The sequence below is a fragment of the Styela clava genome, chromosome 15 (genome assembly GCF_964204865.1).
Source record: "Styela clava chromosome 15, kaStyClav1.hap1.2, whole genome shotgun sequence".
Taxonomy (NCBI): Eukaryota; Metazoa; Chordata; class Ascidiacea; order Stolidobranchia; family Styelidae; genus Styela; species Styela clava.
Window position 1 is genome coordinate 18,316,572 of NC_135264.1, and position 20,972 is coordinate 18,337,543.

At 38.5% G+C, this 20,972-nt stretch overlaps 1 protein-coding gene across 2 annotated transcripts in view; it reads left to right on the top strand.

Annotated features, from left to right (window-relative positions):
- The first annotated feature begins 964 nt into the window (after window positions 1-964).
- The window catches only part of LOC120334035 (sperm-specific sodium:proton exchanger-like), a 28,554-nt gene continuing 8,546 nt past the window's right edge, over window positions 965-20,972 (top strand). Inside the window, exons 1-20 of one of the 2 annotated variants that reach the window (XM_078109534.1) lie at window positions 965-1,371; window positions 3,355-3,491; window positions 4,093-4,205; window positions 4,545-4,656; window positions 5,589-5,673; window positions 6,595-6,723; window positions 7,604-7,773; window positions 8,110-8,201; window positions 9,312-9,452; window positions 10,820-10,963; window positions 11,798-11,952; window positions 12,647-12,675; window positions 13,103-13,184; window positions 14,578-14,756; window positions 16,076-16,162; window positions 16,856-16,942; window positions 17,512-17,609; window positions 18,272-18,391; window positions 19,516-19,675; window positions 19,898-19,948. In XM_078109534.1, the coding sequence (XP_077965660.1) occupies window positions 1,215-1,371; window positions 3,355-3,491; window positions 4,093-4,205; window positions 4,545-4,656; window positions 5,589-5,673; window positions 6,595-6,723; window positions 7,604-7,773; window positions 8,110-8,201; window positions 9,312-9,452; window positions 10,820-10,963; window positions 11,798-11,952; window positions 12,647-12,675; window positions 13,103-13,184; window positions 14,578-14,756; window positions 16,076-16,162; window positions 16,856-16,942; window positions 17,512-17,609; window positions 18,272-18,391; window positions 19,516-19,675; window positions 19,898-19,948 (2,328 nt within the window). In that variant the 5' untranslated portion in view covers window positions 965-1,214. The remainder of the gene's footprint in view (window positions 1,372-3,354; window positions 3,492-4,092; window positions 4,206-4,544; window positions 4,657-5,588; window positions 5,674-6,594; window positions 6,724-7,603; window positions 7,774-8,109; window positions 8,202-9,311; window positions 9,453-10,819; window positions 10,964-11,797; window positions 11,953-12,646; window positions 12,676-13,102; window positions 13,185-14,577; window positions 14,757-16,075; window positions 16,163-16,855; window positions 16,943-17,511; window positions 17,610-18,271; window positions 18,392-19,515; window positions 19,676-19,897; window positions 19,949-20,972) is intronic. The other variant, XM_078109535.1, reaches the window with a different exon arrangement.

Genomic DNA, 20,972 nt, shown 5'->3' on the forward strand with positions numbered 1-20,972 from the left:
TGTCTGCTTTTACAAGAAAGTTTTGTTTTTTGTGATCGTAACCTAGCTTCAAGCAAATGTGCATCGTCAACAATGATTTTCTGTCCACACTCCGATTCCTAACAAAGTATAACTGTGTTCGAATATGTAGAAAATGAAGTCAGAATATCTGCCACTTCATTAATTTCGAAACATTATCCCGAAAATGAAAAGCTTGGGAACATACTTCGCCAAACATTTGCTTCATCTACAATGTGATGAATGCCAATGGATCTATTGTGTACCGAAGTGCGGAGTCGTGGGTTCGCCTGCTTTGATTGTATGACACATCAGGGGCAATATAGAAAATTAAGAATTTTGATAAAGTAATATTCATTCGGCGACCACTTCCATCGATTGGCAAACTATTTACAGTCCACTTTTGCTCAGTTACAAGACTAACGATTTAGCATAGCGATCCACCCAGAAGCAAGAACTCGACTTCTGAATAGAATTACGGGTTGATTATTCTCATACCTGATATGGACTTAAAACCGGACGAGAGGTCGTGGACCGTCATATGATTAAGTCGTCTTATCGGCTTTCCTCTCCTCGTGATAAATATATAAAAATCTCATTCACAGGTAATTGTTCCAGATGCATTGACTTAATGGCGGCGGAACAGTCGTACAACAGATTGGAATCCCCAGGTTAGGTTTAAATAAATTGTTCTGCGAAAACAAACCCGATTCTCAGGTGAAGAGATAAGCTTTACGGCAGAACATCGGCTCGGTATTTAAAGGACCGCATTCAACACGCTCATATACCACTATTTTTATTCTCAAACGAAGATAATAGTTTATATTACGCATTTTTATTTGTAAAATGGACAGTGATGCGGAACGGGCAGCATAATTAGTTGATTATGAACAATTGTTATCGAATAGTAATGTTTACTATGACGCAACAAATCATATTGAAATTTGTCAAATTCACAATGTAAACAAAAGCAAAAGCTTGTACCGACCGCTGGAGCGGTTTGTTTCCTGTTTCAAGTAAAAACGCCGCTTTTCTTGCTGTTTCCGCTATTCCTTGAGTGAGTTAACTGTATTGAAGCTATGAATAATCCGCAACAACGTAAATAAGCCTAAATTTCGTCGCAAAAGAGGCGAATTTTAGCTAAGTTGAACCCGAGCGGCGCGACCGCTCAGAACTTGAAATTCTCAAAGAAAAAGACGCCTTGAAATACAGCGAAAATGCTTGAAGTTCTTGGAAACGAAACTTTATTAGATAACAACGGTACGCTAAATGGAACTAATGTGACGCTCGAAGAAGAAGACCCCCATGGAGGACACACCGGTCATCACCAACCAACAACGATTTTGTTTGTGTTTGGCTGTTGCGGCGTCGGAGGTGAGAAATAGATTTTTGCTATTTACCTAGGGTCACCATATTTGAAAAAGAAAAATTCCGGACAGTCTATGACTGTTTTCATGACCTCGTATAAAAAATATGCGCACGGTACGAAATAACAATGTTCTGCATGAGCAGTGTGCACAGTACGATTACAGATGCAGTAAAATTCCGGATTCCGGACATTTGAGCATTTTTTAAATTCTTCCCGGACGCAAAATTTAACCCTAAATCCCGGACATGTCCGGAATTTTCCGGACGGTATGGCAACCCTAATTTACCTATTTTGGGCGAGGGAAGCCATTATTGCTTATTAAGTCTGGTATGGAGCAGTTAACCAGCCAATCCTCGGAAATACTGATATAAATCTGCGTTCTACCAGACGCTAGGGTTAGACTATTTGAACCATGTAGCCTACCATGCGACGAAAGTAATCTTCCCTACGTGATTCATCTTAATTTTATAGGAAGTATAGTCTGTTCGTTTGTAGGAACATCCCGCCACTAATGCGAAAATGTGATATTTGAGAAACGCCACATTTGAAAATAAAATATTAGTAATTACCCAGTTAGGGTTCGTTTTAAGATTGATTTGAAAATTCAAATTTACAGTGCAATCTGCATTCCTAAACATAACTGGATAATTTGTAATTTTCTTATTTTTGGAATCCTATCTAGAAATAAGACGAGTTGCTTTCTGTAATATATACTTAATAATAAACTAGCTAAATTTTGTCGCTATGAATTAAGACCAGCCTTAGCACGGGTACAAGCATTTATCTGGATAGGATAGGATTTACATATTTATCCCGGGGGGAGGAAAGCCGATAAGACGGCTTATCCATATGGCGAACCACAGCTGTAACCAACCAGAGGTGACGCGAACCACCCTACGGCGGCGAGGAGTGCAGCTTCGTCTATCTTTAAAATAAGCGCTTTTTTCTCGCTGTGGGTTACGGCTGACATAGGAAAACTACGGCGCGCGGCCAAATCCGGCCTGTTGGGTAATTTAATCTGGCCCGCCTGATATTGCCACAACTAAACTAAAACCAAATTTTGATGTTTTAGCTAAAAATAGCTCAAAGAATTTGTTGAGATTCCGATTAAATTTAGTTTGGGCACAAGGCTTATTGTTTTCTACTTTTGCAGCCCTGTGAATGTTGTTCGTAAAAGGTAACTTTCCTGTCACACTCACATGGCCCGTCTTTTGGCCTCCGGTTCAAAAACTTGCCCGACCTGGGTTACGGCTCCGTCATTAAGTCCATGTGCCCGAAAAGAATAAATCGTCACCTATTTCCCATGCTCGTACTGGACTGGTATCTGAACGATGCCCATGGCCTCATATCGTTAACAGTGTTTCCCAACCGTTCTACCCTGGCGGACCGGTAAAATTAATAAAATGTGATCGCGGGCCGGCAAAAAATTGAAATGACTGGAACAGAAAATAATAACAGGTATTCACGTAATATAATGCAATATCTGGCTTCTGGTTGAAAAAACACACTTAAAAACATTTCACAGAAAAATTATGAAATAATGAGCCGCCCAAAAACAGAAATGGGTGAAACATAAAATAATACCATATATTTGCGTAATAAAATGAAGTGCTGGACACCCATTATGCGTAAGAAAGACACACAGAAACGGAACTTCGTTTTTTCGGCTCCGGTAAAACGATTAAGACGGCAGAAAAACAAAGCAACGTAATCTCTCGCGGACCGACAAAAAAGCCGGTCCGCGGACCGGCGGTTGGGAACCACTGAACTAGATAACTCCTTGTGAGTTTTCGCGACGACCTCTCATCAACTGCAACAAGCCGATAACCGTTTTTGTGATTTGTTGCATCTTGCAAGCCTTTTTTTATATATATTTTTTTATATCGTATTTGGTTTTGCACGACAAAAATAAATATCTGAATCTTAATTATCAATAAGCGTCTTGTCGCCTGCCGCGATAAGCGTAACAATATATCATTTATTTACAGCCATCCTCCGCATTCTGCTACGGAAATGGGCGAATTTCGTTTCTCAATTCGAATACGGAAGCCTCATGAAACTGCCCTACACCGTGTTCCTTATGTTAGTGGGAATGCTACTTGCCGGAATCGCCAGCCATGCAGTGGTAAGTTACAGACTTTCTAGTCAAGCTATTAATCTTATCCACGGGCAATGTCGGACCTATTATTCAAACCAAAATATTCAAATTTTCATACGACGTTTCCATGCCTTAACCTGAACAAAGTACTAGTAATTTCTTTCATTCTCACACTTATAATAAATATAATTTTTTGACTCGATTTCTAATTTTTAAACCAGAAGCTTGACACGGTAGCATTATACTTATCAGCCAGTATGCACCCAGCCTTTTATTTTAGGAGGTAGTGTTTCAAAATTTAGGGAGTGAAAGATATTTTGCTATTGTCATGAAACTATTTGTAATTTATAAAAATGTTATTTGTATTTGACTGACCACACTGGTATATTAAGTCACTTTCTGGATATTAATATACAATTATATTCAAGTTCGGAATTAAAGCGTGGTATGACTGGTGCCACACCTCAAAATTAAGGCGGGCAGAGGGGTGTGTGTGAAACTTTAGGGGGGTGTTCACCCCTTATATAAGGATTGTGGGGAAATAACTTATGCCAGCGGATTTTTGTTCATGTCTCACTTAGGAGCAAACGTTTAGAACGTGTCTGTTTAAAATATTTATGCATTTTAGGAAGTTCAACCCTTCCTCCTGAGCGACATGGATCCTGAATTATTTCTTCACGTCTTTCTGCCCGTTGTTATCTTTGAATCTGCCTACGTCATTGACACTCATGTTTTCTGGAGGTGAGTGTAATATTATGCGTATAGGATAGAATTTTTCATATTCAATATGGCAGAATAAAGCCAATAAAAAACTTAACCATATGACGAGCGTATGTACGGACTTAACTGACTGAAAATGGAATGTTATTTCACACATGTTATGGAGTGAGGCCAATAGGACGACTTGATCATAAATGACAAAATAAAGTCTTTATAGTTGGCTAATCGCCATTCGCCAATGATGTTCTCATTGTAAAATGTGACATAACCTGTTATTAAGCCTACAATACTTTAAAGAAAAAAAAAGAATGTAAATAGAAAAGAAACAAAAATGACCCAACTATTTTTATTCCTCTTCAGATCCATCGGCCATGTTGCTCTGCTATCCGTACCTGGATTGATGGTCTCCACCATGTTGACAGCCATGCTATCGTTCCTTGTGCCAGAGATCGGGAATATTGTCAACTTCGAGGTGATTCTTTATAATGGTGCTTCGAGCCACTGTTCATCTTCTCTCAGAATAAGGCTCTGCAAAAACTATGTATACCTAGTTATGGTTACTCTTTTCAGTTTTGATCGGAATCTGTCAATTGTAACTATCACAACAGTTATCCAGCTTTGTCTGAGACAGTGGTTCTCAACCTTTTTTCTTTCATGGCCCACTTTCGTTGCATAAAAATTCCTTGACCCACTAACTTTCTCATGCAAGGGAAAAACTACAAGAAAATCGAGAATCTTTCTGCAAAATTAAATACTTTCACTTTAATAGTTAGAATAAAAAGCGGCAGCATCACTCATTGCTACTACAATAAAAATTTAACTACAGTGACACAAATGAAACAAAACTTTTCAATAACCATAGTAATTTTTGATAGACTTGTGGCCCACTCGAAAATGCATCTATGGGCCAGCAGTGGGCAATGGCCCACTGGTTGAAAATCAGTGGTCCAAGAGCTTTGATCTGTATCAGAGATGAAATTGAGTGGCCAAATATCTCGTGTCTCGCTTCCACAAAGAAAAGTGTGAGACATGATATTCAAATCCTTGAATATAGGCGTTTTTGATTCTTGCAGTCAGTGAGGGTTAAATATGAGTCAGAGCATTGCTCAACCACTCGCGTTCACAGGGTGCTCACGTAACCAACGGGTTATGCCTTCCTCCACCATCAAGTCTATGCATCTGAAAAAATGACTGCGTAACTAATCTCATACATGTCATGTACTGGTAGTTTATGGAGGCCGTAGTTCACCATATGATTAATCTGTCTTATCGGCATCCCTCTCTCTCTGGATAAATACGTAAATCCTATCCTATCCAATGCGTACGTATCCACTAGCAAAGAATCAGTAGTTAGGAACACTCAAACATAAAGGCAGAGTAAACACATTCTTATTTTTTATTCAGGCTCGTCTCTACATTGCCATCCTATTCGGAGCGATTATCAGTGCAACAGATCCAGTGGCCGTGGTCGCATTGCTAAAGGAATTAGGTAGGTCTGGGTAGTTATCAGCCATTGGTTGCTGCACAAATTTGGGCGCTCCCATAGTATGTTCACCAAGATGGCGGACACCAGAACATAATAGCCAAGTGACTCCCTTAGTATTTGCACCTGAAATTATGACCTAACCCTAACCTGGTACACATACTACGTTCCGGTGTCCGTCATATTAGTGCACATACTACACAAGGACCCAAATTTGGACAGTGGAAGGAACTATAGGGGATTGTTACATGAGTGTAGTTGACATAACCACTTTCTAGTTAATCTTCTCAAACATCCAAGGTAATGTAAAAAGCCATACTAAATACCTTGGGCCATGTGGTTCAAGTGTACTACAAAAGGGGCTTGTGGGACAAGTATGAGACAAGTGGGCATAACATGTTGTTTAAATATTCCTGGTGTTTCAAAAATGTCATTTTCACCATGCATGGTGAGTAGAAAGTGTGCTTCAGGAGGCACAATCATGAGATTATTGGACATTTTTGAGGTGCTGAACTATTCCAGTACGCGACTTTATCTGGTTACTGGATGAGAGCCGTGGATCGCCATACGAATATGTGGTGTTATCAGCTTCCCTTTGATGAATTTGTACAATATTATTCTGAAATGATTCTGTCGTATAAGGCAGGCGTGAGCGAGGTTTTGGAACCAGGGGCAAAAAATTTTGCCCGCCTTGACTGAAGGGCCATGTTTGACGTAAGTGTGACATTAAGAGTTACATTTTATGAACAATATTTACTGTGCTGCAAAAGCAAAAATGCAAAACAATAAGCCTTGTGCCAAAACCATATTTAATCACAATCTCAACAAATTCTTTGAGCTATTGAATTTGAGCCAGATTGAATTACCCAATGGGCTGGATTTTGCTTGCCCATGTCAAATGTAAGGTCAGCTTTTTTATTTTGACAGGAAACCAGAAATACCTCGGAACAATCATAGAGGGAGAAGCGTTATTGAACGATGGAGCAGCCATTGTAGTTTTCAAAATATTCTTAGAAATGTTAAAATCGACGACTCCACACTTTCCTGATATGACAGGTTGGTTTCATCTAAAATCGGATATTTGAACAGGATTATGCAGGATTCTTGCAGGGAAATTTTTATGAAATTTTCAAATATTTAGCGCCTTAATCAGTGTGCTGGTTTGAATCTCTCAGTGGGTGAATATTGGTATATGTGGAAATATTGCTGGATGTCTCGCTGTCAAATATTTTTTCATGTAACTGCTGTCAGGTAAGGGCCTCTCAGACAGCCCCAAACTCGTAATAGAACTAAGATAAGGAAATAAAAAACGGGATAAAATAAGGCCTTAACCTGGTACAGATACTACGAGAGAACAAGTTTTGTGAATGCATTGGTGTTAGTTCATTTCAAAATCCCAATTACACAACACAGTCAAATATAAAATAAAGACTTCTTCAGCAAAACCTCTAGTGAATCACAATGTTTTCGTCAGCTCCTCCCGAAACAGAAAAGATAAATCACAAGGCCGGGCAAAAAAATTTGGGCTATCTAGCAGTCAACTAAAAATTCAAATACAACATATATTGATTGGGTTGCGCAGGACTAACTCTCCATCCTTTCTCTGTGCTTCTATGCTAATGGAGGCGAATAAAGCAAAAATGCTGTAGCAGGAATAAACATGCGCATGCTATGCAATTGAAGAGTCCTGCTGCACACTGACACAAATGTAAACTGCTGTTGTAAAGTGCTTGTTTGAGTAAGTCTGATTTTGATCAAACAAAACGTACAGACCCGTTGTGACCTTTTCTAAATATACATCGAACAGAGCATTAAAATACACTGTATGGCTTTCTGGTTGATTATCTTAATGTCTTCCACCTTTTTTTATTATCGAAAGTGTCTGAACATTTAAAGACAAATAACACGCTTAAAATAATTGGTCATCCTATTTCAGGTCTCACAACTTTCCAACTTGTGATGCAACAATCATTCCTGGGTCCTGTAATGGGATTTCTCTTCGCCAAAGTCGCAGGTTTCATCCTCGGTTACATCTACAATGATGCTCTGGCTGAAATCACTGTCACTCTGAGTTTCACTTACCTAACTTTCTATTTCGGAGAATGGGTGAGTGTCTGACTCTAACCTCATTTTCATGAGGGAGGGGTATTTCCCGGAGGTGTTTCAGTGTTTTTTAAATTCTCAAAGCAAGGTCAAGCGTACTCACTCAAAAGTGAAGGATCTCATCTCTGAGTAAAGTTACGGGCACTCAATCAGAAGTAAAAGAGACTCATCTCTGACGTACCATTACGTACCAGTAATTGCTAATTGACATGAGATTCATAGAAGTTCTTAAACTATAATTTCTCATTACCTATCAGTGGCCGCTTATAAGGAGCCTTGTTTAGAGTGAAAAGACATAAAACACCATGTAAAAAAGTCAACAATTCAATTTATGTTCAGGCTAAAACATCCGGTGTGCTAGCAGTCGTTGTCTTTGGACTTGCATTGGACAGAGCCTCAATCACTCCACAGGTCGACCATTTCCTACACAGGTAAAACACTTTTGCCGTTTTGGTTATGATTTTTCAATAACTTGGGAGAGGGGAAGCGATAAGATGGCTTAATAAAATGGTATACTGGGGACATCACTCAGTCTAGACTGGATAAGTAAGTATACTGCCATGTAGCTGAAACTGTCAGATGTGGGGAGGGCCAGTTGTGTTGAGTTACCGGTAATCACTGAGTTAAGTATAATATAGTTTGTATTTAGAATAGAATTTACATTTTTATATTCGGAGGAGGAAGACTGATAGGACGACTGAATCATATGGCAACCACAGCCTCTCGTCAGGTTACCAGTCCATGTTATATGTTTTCGGAAGCAGGGACGTGATAACAGAGGATGTCATACCCAACCAGCAGTTGCACGAACCACCCTACGACGGCGAGAAGTCCAGCAATTCTCTCGCACATGATCATCCCTGCATGGGATTCGAACCTGTGAACCAACGGAGAGTAATCAAAGGGGGTGGCGGGCGTATTGTTAACGCTTAGCACGATGCGCTACGCCGCTAATTGAGTTCGAGTGATTTCATTTAGATGTCTTGAGTCACTTTTAGTCTTTAATGTTTAGTCTTTAATGAGTGGTGACTTGAGTCCAAATCAAATCCAGACTCGACTCGGAACTGCCCAACACGAGTGCAAACTTGAATAGTGAGAGCAATGAAAACCTCTGACATGACAGGCATTTCAAGGATACCAATGCATTTGTCTAGGTCAGGTTGAGGAATCATTTAACCATTTCAGACGCTTTTCACAACTCTGAGTCTGTAGTTAAAAACTAAATCAGTGGTTTCCAACCTTTTATGGCTCGTGGCCCATTTCCGGAGGGGTTTAGCACTCATTATGACCCCCATGTTCCAGTGGTATTATGATTAGTGGATTTCAAATCCTATTATCTTCAAACTTCTGTGAAATATACTACTTAAACAATGAAACTAGGAAGAACAAATAGTTTGTTTTGTAAAAGAAAAAGTAAATCCAGTTCTGCGTCTAGTATTAGACCATCCAACTGCTCTGTGCCCTTCTTGAGGTTGGGAACCGCTGGACTAAATCGCTCCATTGTAAATTTTTTCATGGACTAATAGTCATTCATTTTTTAGATTCTGGGAGATGCTGGCATATCTTGCGAACACCTTAATTTTTGTGATAGTTGGAATCCAAATCACCAAGTTCATGGGCGATATTTCTTGGTACGATGTGGGATATCTCCTCGTTATATATGTCGGGATTACTATTATAAGGTTGGTATTACTTTGAAGTATGGCAGACTGGACTAGTGGGTACCTATCACAATGACTAGAGCAGTAGTTCTCAACCGGTGGTCCGCGAAGCATTTCCAGGAGGTCTGCCTCTAAATTAGGATTTTAGGAAATTATTTGCAGTTAATATCGTTTTTTGTAATAAGCTCGAAAATTTGCTGCCTATGACAATGTGACAATAACCTACAAAAACTATTTTGATTCAGCTCGCGTAGACCTATTGTGACAAATACGAGTTGTGACATCACAATGATAAATACGAGAATGCAGATACAGTGATCACTTTCTTTGCCGTCGAACCCAAATATATCGATGAAAGCATTTCGCGTTATTGTTCCATTCGCCTCCACTTGCGTTTGTGAAAGTGGATTTTCTGCTCTCGTTTATATCAAATCCGAGGCTCGTAACCAACTGAACGTCGACGACGATATATGTCTATCATTATCAAAAACACGACCACATATTTCAAGACTTGCTTCTGATATGCAACAGCAGAAATCCCATTGAGTGTTTTTGATTTGACAAATGAAAATGTCCACTAGTTTGGTGTTATTTTTTACTTGGTTAAATCTGTATGGAATATTTGGTTGCTGTTTAAGCTATCAACTAAATTCCAAATAAAAAATCTTTTGAGGGGTCCGCGATCGCTTCGAGAGTATCAGAAGGGTCCGCAAAGACAAAAAGGTTGAGAACCACTGGACTAGAGAGTGTAATCGCAGGGGTGTTGCCAGTGGGGGTTCAGGGGGCGGATACCCCCTTTTGAAATGTAAAAAAAAAGCATTTTTCTGTATCATACGTACGGTTTTCATATTTTGAGAAGCTATTTAGACTCTCAATACTAAAAAAACACGTTTTCCGGCCATTGTCTGGACCCGTTAGCTGTTGTAGTCTAACTCTAACTTATCAATCGGAAACTTCAAAACAAAAATTACTGGCTGCGACTATGGCCCATTGTATATTATTTTTACTTATATTAATGCATTATCACAATGCTGACAAGCTCGATTGGAAAGTATCTCAATTTATATTTATCCTTATATCATCAATGCATTATCACAAGGCTCTCAGACTTAGATGGGAGAGTATATCATTGTGTTTTTTGTTTATATTCATGTATTATCACAATACTTACAAGCTTAAAACCTGATTAGACAGACGCTCTCGTGTTTTCTTACCTATATTTTTTGTTACAAGGTGTAGTACTTTTAGGTTTCATATTTAGATTTCATTCAAGAACTTTTATGAATTTTCGTCATGGCGTTTGTAATGTATGTTGCCATTTTTTGTACCATGGCTTACTCGCGTAATTAAAAAGCATTATTCGTAATTTTTTTACTGAATTTTTCCAGGGCCATCAGCATTTTCAGTTTCTTCCCTCTGATGACTCGTCTTGGGATTGAGTTGAACTGGAGACACGTTCTTGTGATGACATGGGGAGGACTACGTGGAGCTGTCGGATTGGCATTGGCGATCTATCTCAACAGTTATGTCAAGTAAGTCTTCAACTTTGAGCTTTTTAAGAACCATTATCACACTTTCACTCCAACATGGATTCGTTGTCATAGATTGATTACGTAACCGCTGGTCGGTTGCGACTCCGCCATCAAGTCCATGCATCTGAAATAAATGACTGGCTAACTAAGCCCATACCCGACATGAACTGGTAACCAGACGAGAGATGTTGGTCCGCCATATGATGAAGCTTTCTTATCACTTTTTCGCCTATGGAATAAATATGCAAATTTTTTTCTGTGTTCAATTTGGAAAACATTTAACAATCTTAAAACGGCATACCCATAGGTCCAGAAGTAGAAGGACATTTACCTATAGTCCAACTCTCTTGCTTTGGGATTTCTTATTATTCTCAAAAACAACTGAAATAATAAACATTCTGTAGCGGGTAGTTGTTCAAATGCGAAATAGGTGAAAAGCACTACATCGGGGACCTGAGCATTATAAGCTGACCATCTTTTGTCTCTTGAAACAAAAACATCTAATTATTATCATCATCATTATACACCAGGACTATGATATTACGCATTGAGTGATCAAATGCTTCTACCTGTTATGAGGAGGTATTCTGTAACAAAATATGATTCGGGATTTGTTAGCAAATTAATAATATTTACTGGGATATATTCAGTTCTTTGCAATGATCAGTTAAAAATGAACTAAGGAATAAACATTTTGTAGCTGGCAATTGTCCAAATGCGACAAAGATAATAAATCTCGGACATGAGCATTAAAAGCTATCTCTCTATAAAGGAGAATTTCATCTTTTATCCCTTGAAACAAATACAAATCTAACACAGACAAATTTTTCACAGCATTCTAGCGCCACCTATTGATGTTAGCACATTTAATTTGACTCAATTTGACAACGTATCTCCAAACATTACGATGCTAGCTGCAGAATTAGAGTCGACGGGCAGAGTATCGGATCTCATTGAACCACAAACTCTTTCTATAATGACAGAGGATGGTAAGTCGGTTTGGCAGTAAAGGGTTAACATGTTGTAAGACAGCGATTCCCAGTCGGGGAATCGTGGCTCCCTAAAGGGCCCACAATGCTAGGAGCAAACTGATTTTACTTTCTCTTCACTAAAAAACTCCTCTTTCTTTCTAATTCCAATTGCTTGAGCATGAATTGTTTGAACATAATGGGATTTGAAATCTACCAATCGAAATAACACTCAAGAGTGATGAACAGGGTGGCCAAGAGTGCTACATGCCTCTGGAAAGGATCCACAAACCATAAAAGATTGAGAGCCACTGTTATAAGATATGAGCTTACAGTTGAACTTGAAATTCCTCTCAACCTAAAGTTTTGGACCGAAGCCGGAAGGTTTCATCAATGGATCAGGCACAGCGGTTGGGACATTGTGCTAAGTGTTATGCGTAATGATTACTCTGTGTGAGATGATTGCTGGACTCCTAACTAATGTAGGGTGGTTTGCATAACCATGGTTAGTTACGGCCCCCTCCTCCATCAAGTTCATGCATCTGAAGCAAAAGTAACTTCTGAGTTAGTGCCCATAACTTTGTTCAAAAATGAATCTTAGTTAGTGGGTGCGTATTTCCTTGCTTTGGAAATATTTATTCCAAAAGAATACATCTCATAACAACAATAGGTATACACAACTTAATTCTTATATGTGCTTTTATATTTTTTACAGAAGTCGATTTTCAGAAAGTTTTTCAAAAGGTGAGAAATTTGCTTCAACTTGGCTTAGTGTAAGGAGTAACATTTACCTCCATTGGTATTTTTAAATTGCGCGTAAAAGTGCTGGATAGAGGTCCCAAGTCTAGTCAAGTCATGGGTATTCCGAGGTTTCATTGGCAGGTAGTTAGCTATGAGTCAGAATCACACCAACTCAAAGTTGTAAATTGTGGGTGACATTTCCTAGTGGAAGTCTTGACTATGTTGGCAGGACAGGCTGAAATCTTGGGATCACTTTCTGACCCTCTCAACCCACCCAAGGTGTAATAGATTGGGCAGAGTACCGCACTAAAATATTTTGAAACATGGCATTTCCTTTATATCAGCAGATACTTGTACTGAGCCATGTTCAGAGTGGAACAGTATTAAACATCATATATATACAAACATGACTGATTTTTCTCATTTTCAGATTCTCCTTCATACTGGCGGCATTGTGCTCCTGACGCTGCTGATAAACGCATCAACCATCGAAGCTTTCCTGGACAGGCTTGGTGGGTTGTTCACTGTGTTTTATTTATGGAACTGTAGGACTGATTTTGGTAGTGTGTGTACCAAGTTAGGGTTAGGTCATTTTTCTATTCCGATTTTCGTTATTTTATTATGAGTTCGGAGACTGTCTGCGCTAGCCAAGTGAATATCCACCTGAACATAGGCTTCAGTCCCTTTACCTCCTCATTGGTACACACACTTCTGGAGTTCTATATGTTTATTATTTTCAATTGTTAGCTAGGGATTATGTGAGGTTGTAACTCTAAGTTTTTTTGAGGAAATTTGCTCAAAGCAATGTAACACACACTCACTCAGTTCTAACACAAATATACTTCTGTAAAATTTCTTCTGACGAAAATCAACTTTAGTTTTAGCTTGCAGCAAGACTTTTAACATATTGAGAATAGCCTTCATCACTCTTCCATTTTTTAAATTTAAATCCATTAACGCATGACCCCAATTATTTGTGTTAATGTACAGCAAGAATCTTGAGTCACTGAAAATAGTGATCTTTAACAGGTGAGTATCTCTTTGTAACCATTTATTTGCTTGGGAGCGCGGAGCTTAAACCTATGATGCCAACATTGTTGGATACGAGTAATTCCAGAGCTTTTCATCTGAGTAAAATGAAATTTTCTGACCAGGTGTGCAACTGCGCCATTGCGCAATACCATCAGACTAATTGCGCAGTAGGATCTCATTTTTGGGTGCTCCTGAAGTATGCGCACCAAGATGTTGCATAACCTGAACCCTAACCTGGTACACAACCTGAGTTCAGGTTGTGCGCCATCTTGGTTCGCATTTTTGAATATTTGCAACATTGCGTTTTAAAGCATTGCTGTCATATTTTTCAACGGCCAGCTAGAATGCTTGTTCCATATTTCACATTTTGGTTGCCACTTTTCGTTGTGATGTCACTCACATTCTGATATTATATTATACTATTGTAATATTTTACAAGGCTTGTAAATCTATCAGGAATCTTCTCACACAACTTTAAAATGCTCATGCTCACTAAAACAAACATTTGCTCAGTGTAAAATATTCTTAGAGGTTTCTGAGATATATTTATGTTTGTGTGCAGCATGACTCTTGAATCACTTGATAAAGTAATTTTACTTATGCTTGCATTATACGAATACGGGTTGTTCATTGCAAAACCATAGAGAGAAATCATAGAGCAAATTTTTTGTCAGTCGGTTTCAAATGTCATATTTGTCAACCGGTTCTGTTGCAAACAGAGCATTGACAGTAACCAGTAATGCTAACCGGTTCGTTGATCTCACAAAATTCTGTGAGACGGTTCTATAGAACCGGTTCGAACCGGCTGAATCCTACTACTGGTTGTAACCACCTGACCATCATCAAAATGCAAAAACTCTTTGCTTTCCTCAGGTATGCTTGCAGTCACAACAGCTCAACAGCTGACAATGTTGAATGCAGTGAATCGAATACAGCTGGATATCAAACGTTCCGTTTCTGTACTGAAGTACGACAGATTTCTAGCTGACGCAAGATGGTCAATTGTGCATGAGATGACGCAGATATCATACCCTTATAAGGAATATCCAACGGTGAGTTATATTTTTCATCCTAGTTGAAAGATCGGGGCTATTGGGTCGACCCAACATCTGTGATCTGCGCGACCAAAAGAGAGAGGAGGCTATGCTTAAATCAATAGGTCATAGTGACCACACTTGTCATTAGGTACCAGTCATTGTATGTTATTTGCATTTACCTATCTGCAGATTTCGTTTTTGGTTAGGCACTGCAGAACTGAGAGGATTATGATCCTTCTAAATTGTGTGAGTGAAAAAGTAGCAATGAAACAGGGCAAAGTTAGTGACATTGTTTGTTAGTTGACGTATTAACGGTTGTTGTTAAAATGAGACCCTTGTGCTTTACTATATAAGTAAAAATACAAGTTTCATTTATTTAAATTTCAAATTGGATTATAAAAACTTTTCACGATTGAAACTTTTCACTTTTTGTGCACTCTATCCAAACAGTACTCATGGCACTGGCTATGGCTGCCATATCATAGATACGCCATAGGAGTGAAACATAAGACACCATCTTATTTCTAGTCTGGGTCTTCCAGATCCCCAAACGATGCCAAATAATTTTAACCACAAGAATTCATTGTTAAAACGTCCACCCTTGTTCAATTTATAAGTTCAAATGAGGCTTTGTTGAGGAAGTCACTTCTATTCTAAGTTTGGGAGAACAGAGATCTTTACATTGCCTATTCAATTTATCTCACCATGGGTGAAGTGATGGCCAAGGGATCTGAATGAGAGAACCTTGATAACCTGCAATGCAAATATAGTTCAACGCTATAGTTAACCACCTAGCTAATGGACCTTTCCCCGAGCATCGACTTCCTTGTTTACTTCGTGACATTGGCCAATCAGCAAGATGCAAAAAGTGACGTAACAATGCTCCCTTTTTGCATCCGCTCAGACATTTTTCTCACTCAGATAGATTTTCAAGCGTGGTCATAAACATTACTTCGTTTTCGCGTTTTTGAACTCTATTCGTTAGTTTTCAGTTGTGTTTCGGATACTTAAATATAAATCAGATAATTCAGTGGTCACCCTGTCTTCCTAGAAGTTTTAATTTAATTGCAGTAATAAGAAATTAGTGTAGAAATAGCTGTGATAGACTAGCCTGAAATTCTTTACCCGTACTTTTAAAAAACAGATTGTTGTATGCGCTAAATCACAATGATGGTTTGAAACACATCACCCATTTCACAGGTGCCAACTCGCAAAAGCACTCTTAAAATAGCCCCGAAAATTTTGCAATGGCAAAGTATAGGAAGAATTTACAGGGGTCAAAGGTCGGGGAAAGGTCCATAGCTATCATGTCCTTATCCTTTTTATTTTTCTAGTCTGGGGCTGTGGCAGCCGGTGGATGGTCTGGTCAAGGAAGGATTCATCCAGCACGAGACGGCGAAGTGAGCCCAGATGAAGTAAAGGTGAATATTGCGGTGGGATTTCGCAATATAGATGTTCTGATTGTATAATATTGAGAAGAAATCAGAGACAACGTTTGAATCTGAATAAATATTCATTTTAACTGCCCCAATTCTTTAAAAAAAATACGAAGTAATCCGTAAAGTCTCAAATTTTTTTAAAATTGCAGAGGGAATTTATCGATACCATATGTTGTTTTAGCCCTCACAGATGTATTAAATGAAGTAAAAATACTTGAATAAATACTGATTATAATGAAAAAAAATGGGCAAGATATATTGAAAACTGACTTCATAACAAAATTGAAATTGTAAAGAGACTTTACGGACACCTTGTATGAGAATTGACTATGAAATGCGGATGTTCTTGATTGAAAGCAAATCTTGTTAATTATCGATCTTTGGATCGGTAAGTATGTTGATAGGTATTTGTCTGTTTGTCTGTTAGATGCATGCGATATCTCACGAAGGCGTGGTTGAATCTGCTTCAAATTTTGCATGTGCATTCATCATTTTGTGTCACCACATGTGGCCCGCGGGCCTGGGTTTGGACCACCCTCTGCATTGTGGTTTCCAGAATGAATGACCTGGGAAACTTTTGTAATTAGTGTGCTGCAATTCTATTATTAGCGCAAGTTGAAAAGTTTGACAAATCTGATCATAGCTTACTGATAAACCAAACCATTGATCCCTCAGATTTCGTTTCAGATGTCGAAATCGGAAGATCAAACGTTCAAAGATTTGTTTGAAGAAGCAAGATTGAGACTCATCAAAGCATTGAAGGTTTGGGGACACACAATAAATTTATTAGAAATACGAGGGTTCAATAAAATATGACTTTTATTCTTTTATTTGAGAAGAAAGCCGGTAAGATGGTTTATTCAGGATTCTTTTCAAGTAAAAGGGGGGTGTTTTAGAACAGAACTTCAAGAAGTTGGGACAGTCTATTACTATTGGGGCGGGATTGTTTCAAGTCTGTCTCTGGGCGGGCCTGGGGGGGTCATAGGGGTAAACCATAGGAGAAGCATTGCATATGCAGTCACACATTCACAATGCAAATAATACAAAGTTCAGGTCAGATTTAAAAAAAATTTCCTTACTGGGAGCCATAGTTGAATTAATTTTTGAATTTGAATTCGGAATTGATTGCTAAATTTTTCCGATTTAGCGATCTTCGTTAAAATATGGAATATAAAGTCCATGCATCTGGAACAAATATCCAACTGGTTGACTAATCCCATACCTGACATGGACTGGTAACCGTACAAGAGGCCGTGGTTCTCCATAGGATTAAGCTGCTTTAGGCTGAAAGATAGTCAAAATATTATTTTCAACCAATTTTTTCTTCTTAGATGTCTTACTGGAAACAATACAGCAATGGTATGCTAACTGACCAGGAGGCTAGAGTGCTGGTTTCAGCTGCTGATACTGCAGCAGATAAGCCTGGGGAGTAAGTGTTATTTTTTTGGTATTTTTTCCCTTTTTTCCATGGGTTTGCTCGAAGAAAAGTATGTGCACGTTTCGTTTCGTGTTTCCTATCTCAAAGATTTATGAAACAGATTAAATGATCTGAGGAAGGTTTTTGAGTTGGAAATAATTCACGATTGACTCTGTGCTGAATAAAATTTAAGTTTGTCTCACCTTAGCTCTAATTTGAAAATAATTTGACTCCAGTATGCGATCGAGATTCCAACTACGATTAAAAGTCAAATTAAGTTAGTTAAAAGTTAAATCAAATTTAACTGCTCCAAAAAAATAGTTGAATTATATGATGAATCTAATGTTGTCAAGCATTTCTGTGCGAACGACTAGTATGTCCCGATTGTGTTTCCCTGACTGTTTGTCCCTATTGAGTTTTTTTTCCAAATCATATGTAATGATTTTATACTGATCCCTACTTTGAAAGTGTCTGGTAATGTATATTAATTTCTGCTATTCACAAGTACTTCTAACCGAATTATTAGTTATACAGCTTTGTACAATCAGAAATTGTGGAATATAGAAGAAGGAGAGCTATATGGCTGTGTATCAGTATCTGTTAGTGTAAAGCGTTCCTAGGAGTAAAAAAAGGTTTGAAAACACATTGTAAGAAATATATATACATTGTCTTAGATTTGTGAACGTTGACACCATCCGTAAGTGTTGGCAAGTGAAAGGCTTCCTGCCGTGGTTCAAGTCAAAGCTGGAAGACATGCAGTACGGAAAGAAGATCGATACCATGCAACCACCTGGGTATGTATGACTAGTACAGACATTTATCGGTGTAATGACAACATTTGCTACCTTGTTTATTGGCACTGGTTTCTTGTGTTTCCCGCCACTCAGAAATTCTATACAGTTCATTCTACAATGTATATGTGCAGTTGAATGATGGTTGAACTGTAATGTCTGAGGAAGTCTGACTTCGGTTATTGAGCAACGACACCCGAGATTCTGACATCTAATTCAACAGATCGGGAAGGAGAATTTCGAAAACAGTGATACTAATGGTTAACCTAGCGTTTAAGGCGTTAGACTTACTATGTTGTCATCGCATGTCACCCATCTTGAGTTGAAATTCTGTGCCTCAAGTCTCATCCAGGATGCGATAAAATGAGCAGGCAATTCTAAACTAAAAAGATTCCGCCATTTTCCTCGCATATAGTCAGAGAGGATTTATGATATAATAATACCAGGGGAATGGAAAGTCGCCAATCATATTGCGAACCACGACCTCTGGTCCAGTTACCCTTCCATGTCGGGTATGGGATTAGTTAGCCAGTAACTTGTTTCAGATGCATGGACTTGATGGTGGAGGAAGCCGTAACCAGCCAGCGGTAATGCGAACCACCCTACAGTGCAAGGAGGTCAGCAATCCTCTCGCACATAATGGTACCATTGTGACTTTACCTCAACACAGCTGTCGTCATGGCTACTTAGATTGTTGGTGCACGAAATCGTTTTCGTTGTTGTTGAAAGGTGAGACTACTAGGCATACCAGATTGGCCTGCCTTGACGTATTTATTGTTTTTTTTTCAAGTTAACACATATGATACTCTATAAATACATTTCGACTTTTTATTATTACTCTCGTGTTAGACTTGCTTACGAGCACTGCTGTTCGATAACCAAATTTGGCACCTCTCACACTGAAGTGCTTTTTAATTATTTATTGCAATTTGTAAATCAAGTATGCTCCAGTTCCAGTGCATATTCCTAACGCTTAGCACGATGCGCCACTAAGCCAATCAATTACTGCTTGTACAGGACCTTGTTCAGAGAGAAATGCATAAATAGGAGTCATATAAAAAAACAGAGCACTTCTTGTTAAAGTTTTCTAAGTCAAATAATAAATATACCAACTCAAATTTTTACAGCCGAAGTCGTCAGATCAAACGCTTGTTTCGCATCGTACGTTCTGGTCAGTTTGAAATTGTTATGCAAATGGTTATTCTGATCAACATTTTTCCCATCATAATGGATTTCTTAATCGATGAAACTTGGGAAAATGCCGACCAGTGGCTCATAGGATTACAGGTCAGATTTTATAAGATAAACAGATAAGATTGGCATTCCCTTTTTTCCTCCTTAATTTTTCCTAAAAATTTTGATGCTTATTCGGGTGATCTTTGGAATTAATTCTAAAATCTAAAAAAAAAATTTTGCCAGTTATGCTGCTTATAGAGTTATACATATTCCATTTGTTTTGAATGTTTTTTGTTTTAATTAATGTTTAATTTTCCTTTTTTTCTCTAACAGCTCACCAACTACGTCTTCATCATTATCTACTGTGTAGAAGCCGGAATGAAGGTTTGTTGTTGCTTCATTAATTTGTTTTGTGAATGAAATCAGTCACATAAAGAAAGGTGGTCCAAATTTATGTTTTAGTGGATGGAATTAGTCGACCAGAGAAAGATAGTTTTCTTCTTTTTTATCATATCAGATAGATATGGGATTTACATATTTATCTCTGAGGGAGAGAAAAGCCGTTAAGACGACATAATCATGTGGCAAATTACAGCCTCTCGTCCGGTTACCAGTTCATGTCAGGTATGGGATTAGTTAGTTATTTGTTTTCGGAAGCATGGACTTGATGGTGGAGGAAGCTGTAACCGACCAGCGGTTACGTGAACCACCCTACGGCAGTGAGGATTCCATCAATCCTCTCGCACATAACCATTCCTGCATGGAATTTGAACATGCGAACCCTATCAGGGTATTCAGAGGTAGGGTGGGGAGTTTATTTCCAATTCTTGTCACAATGCACCACACTGCCTGTGCAGCAGACAGGGAAACTCTGGCTTCCGAGCGTGGGCTGATAAAATTTAGACGCCTCGTTGAAAAAATTTTGATTTCGACTACGGCTTTCAGTTTGATAGGAATTTTGACCCCGATCTCTCGAGGAAATCAATTTTTGCGAATAAAAACCTTGTTCTGTATTTCTAAATACCCTGGATTCGAGATTACAGAATTAAAATTTTAATTTTTTTGGTTTGGAGTATCAAAATTTCATACTTAATTGTGATAATTAAGGCCGGGATATTTTACAAAAACTTAAAATGAAGCCTCATTTTATACAGGGTAATCAGAGGTGAGGTTACGAGCATTTTCCTAACGCTTATCATGATGCACCACAGTGCGCTAATAGGGAATGTTTCTGCTCTTCCCAAACGTTATCTTGCTAGTTGTAACTTTGTGTGCAGTGCCTTGTTTGAGGCTCCATTTCAATCTCTTTTAAAATATTATATAGAGTGGGTTTCTCCAAGCTTTTTGGTCTGTGGATCCTTATTTGTGAGTCTTAGTTTTGAACCCCCATACTATGCCATATCAATTT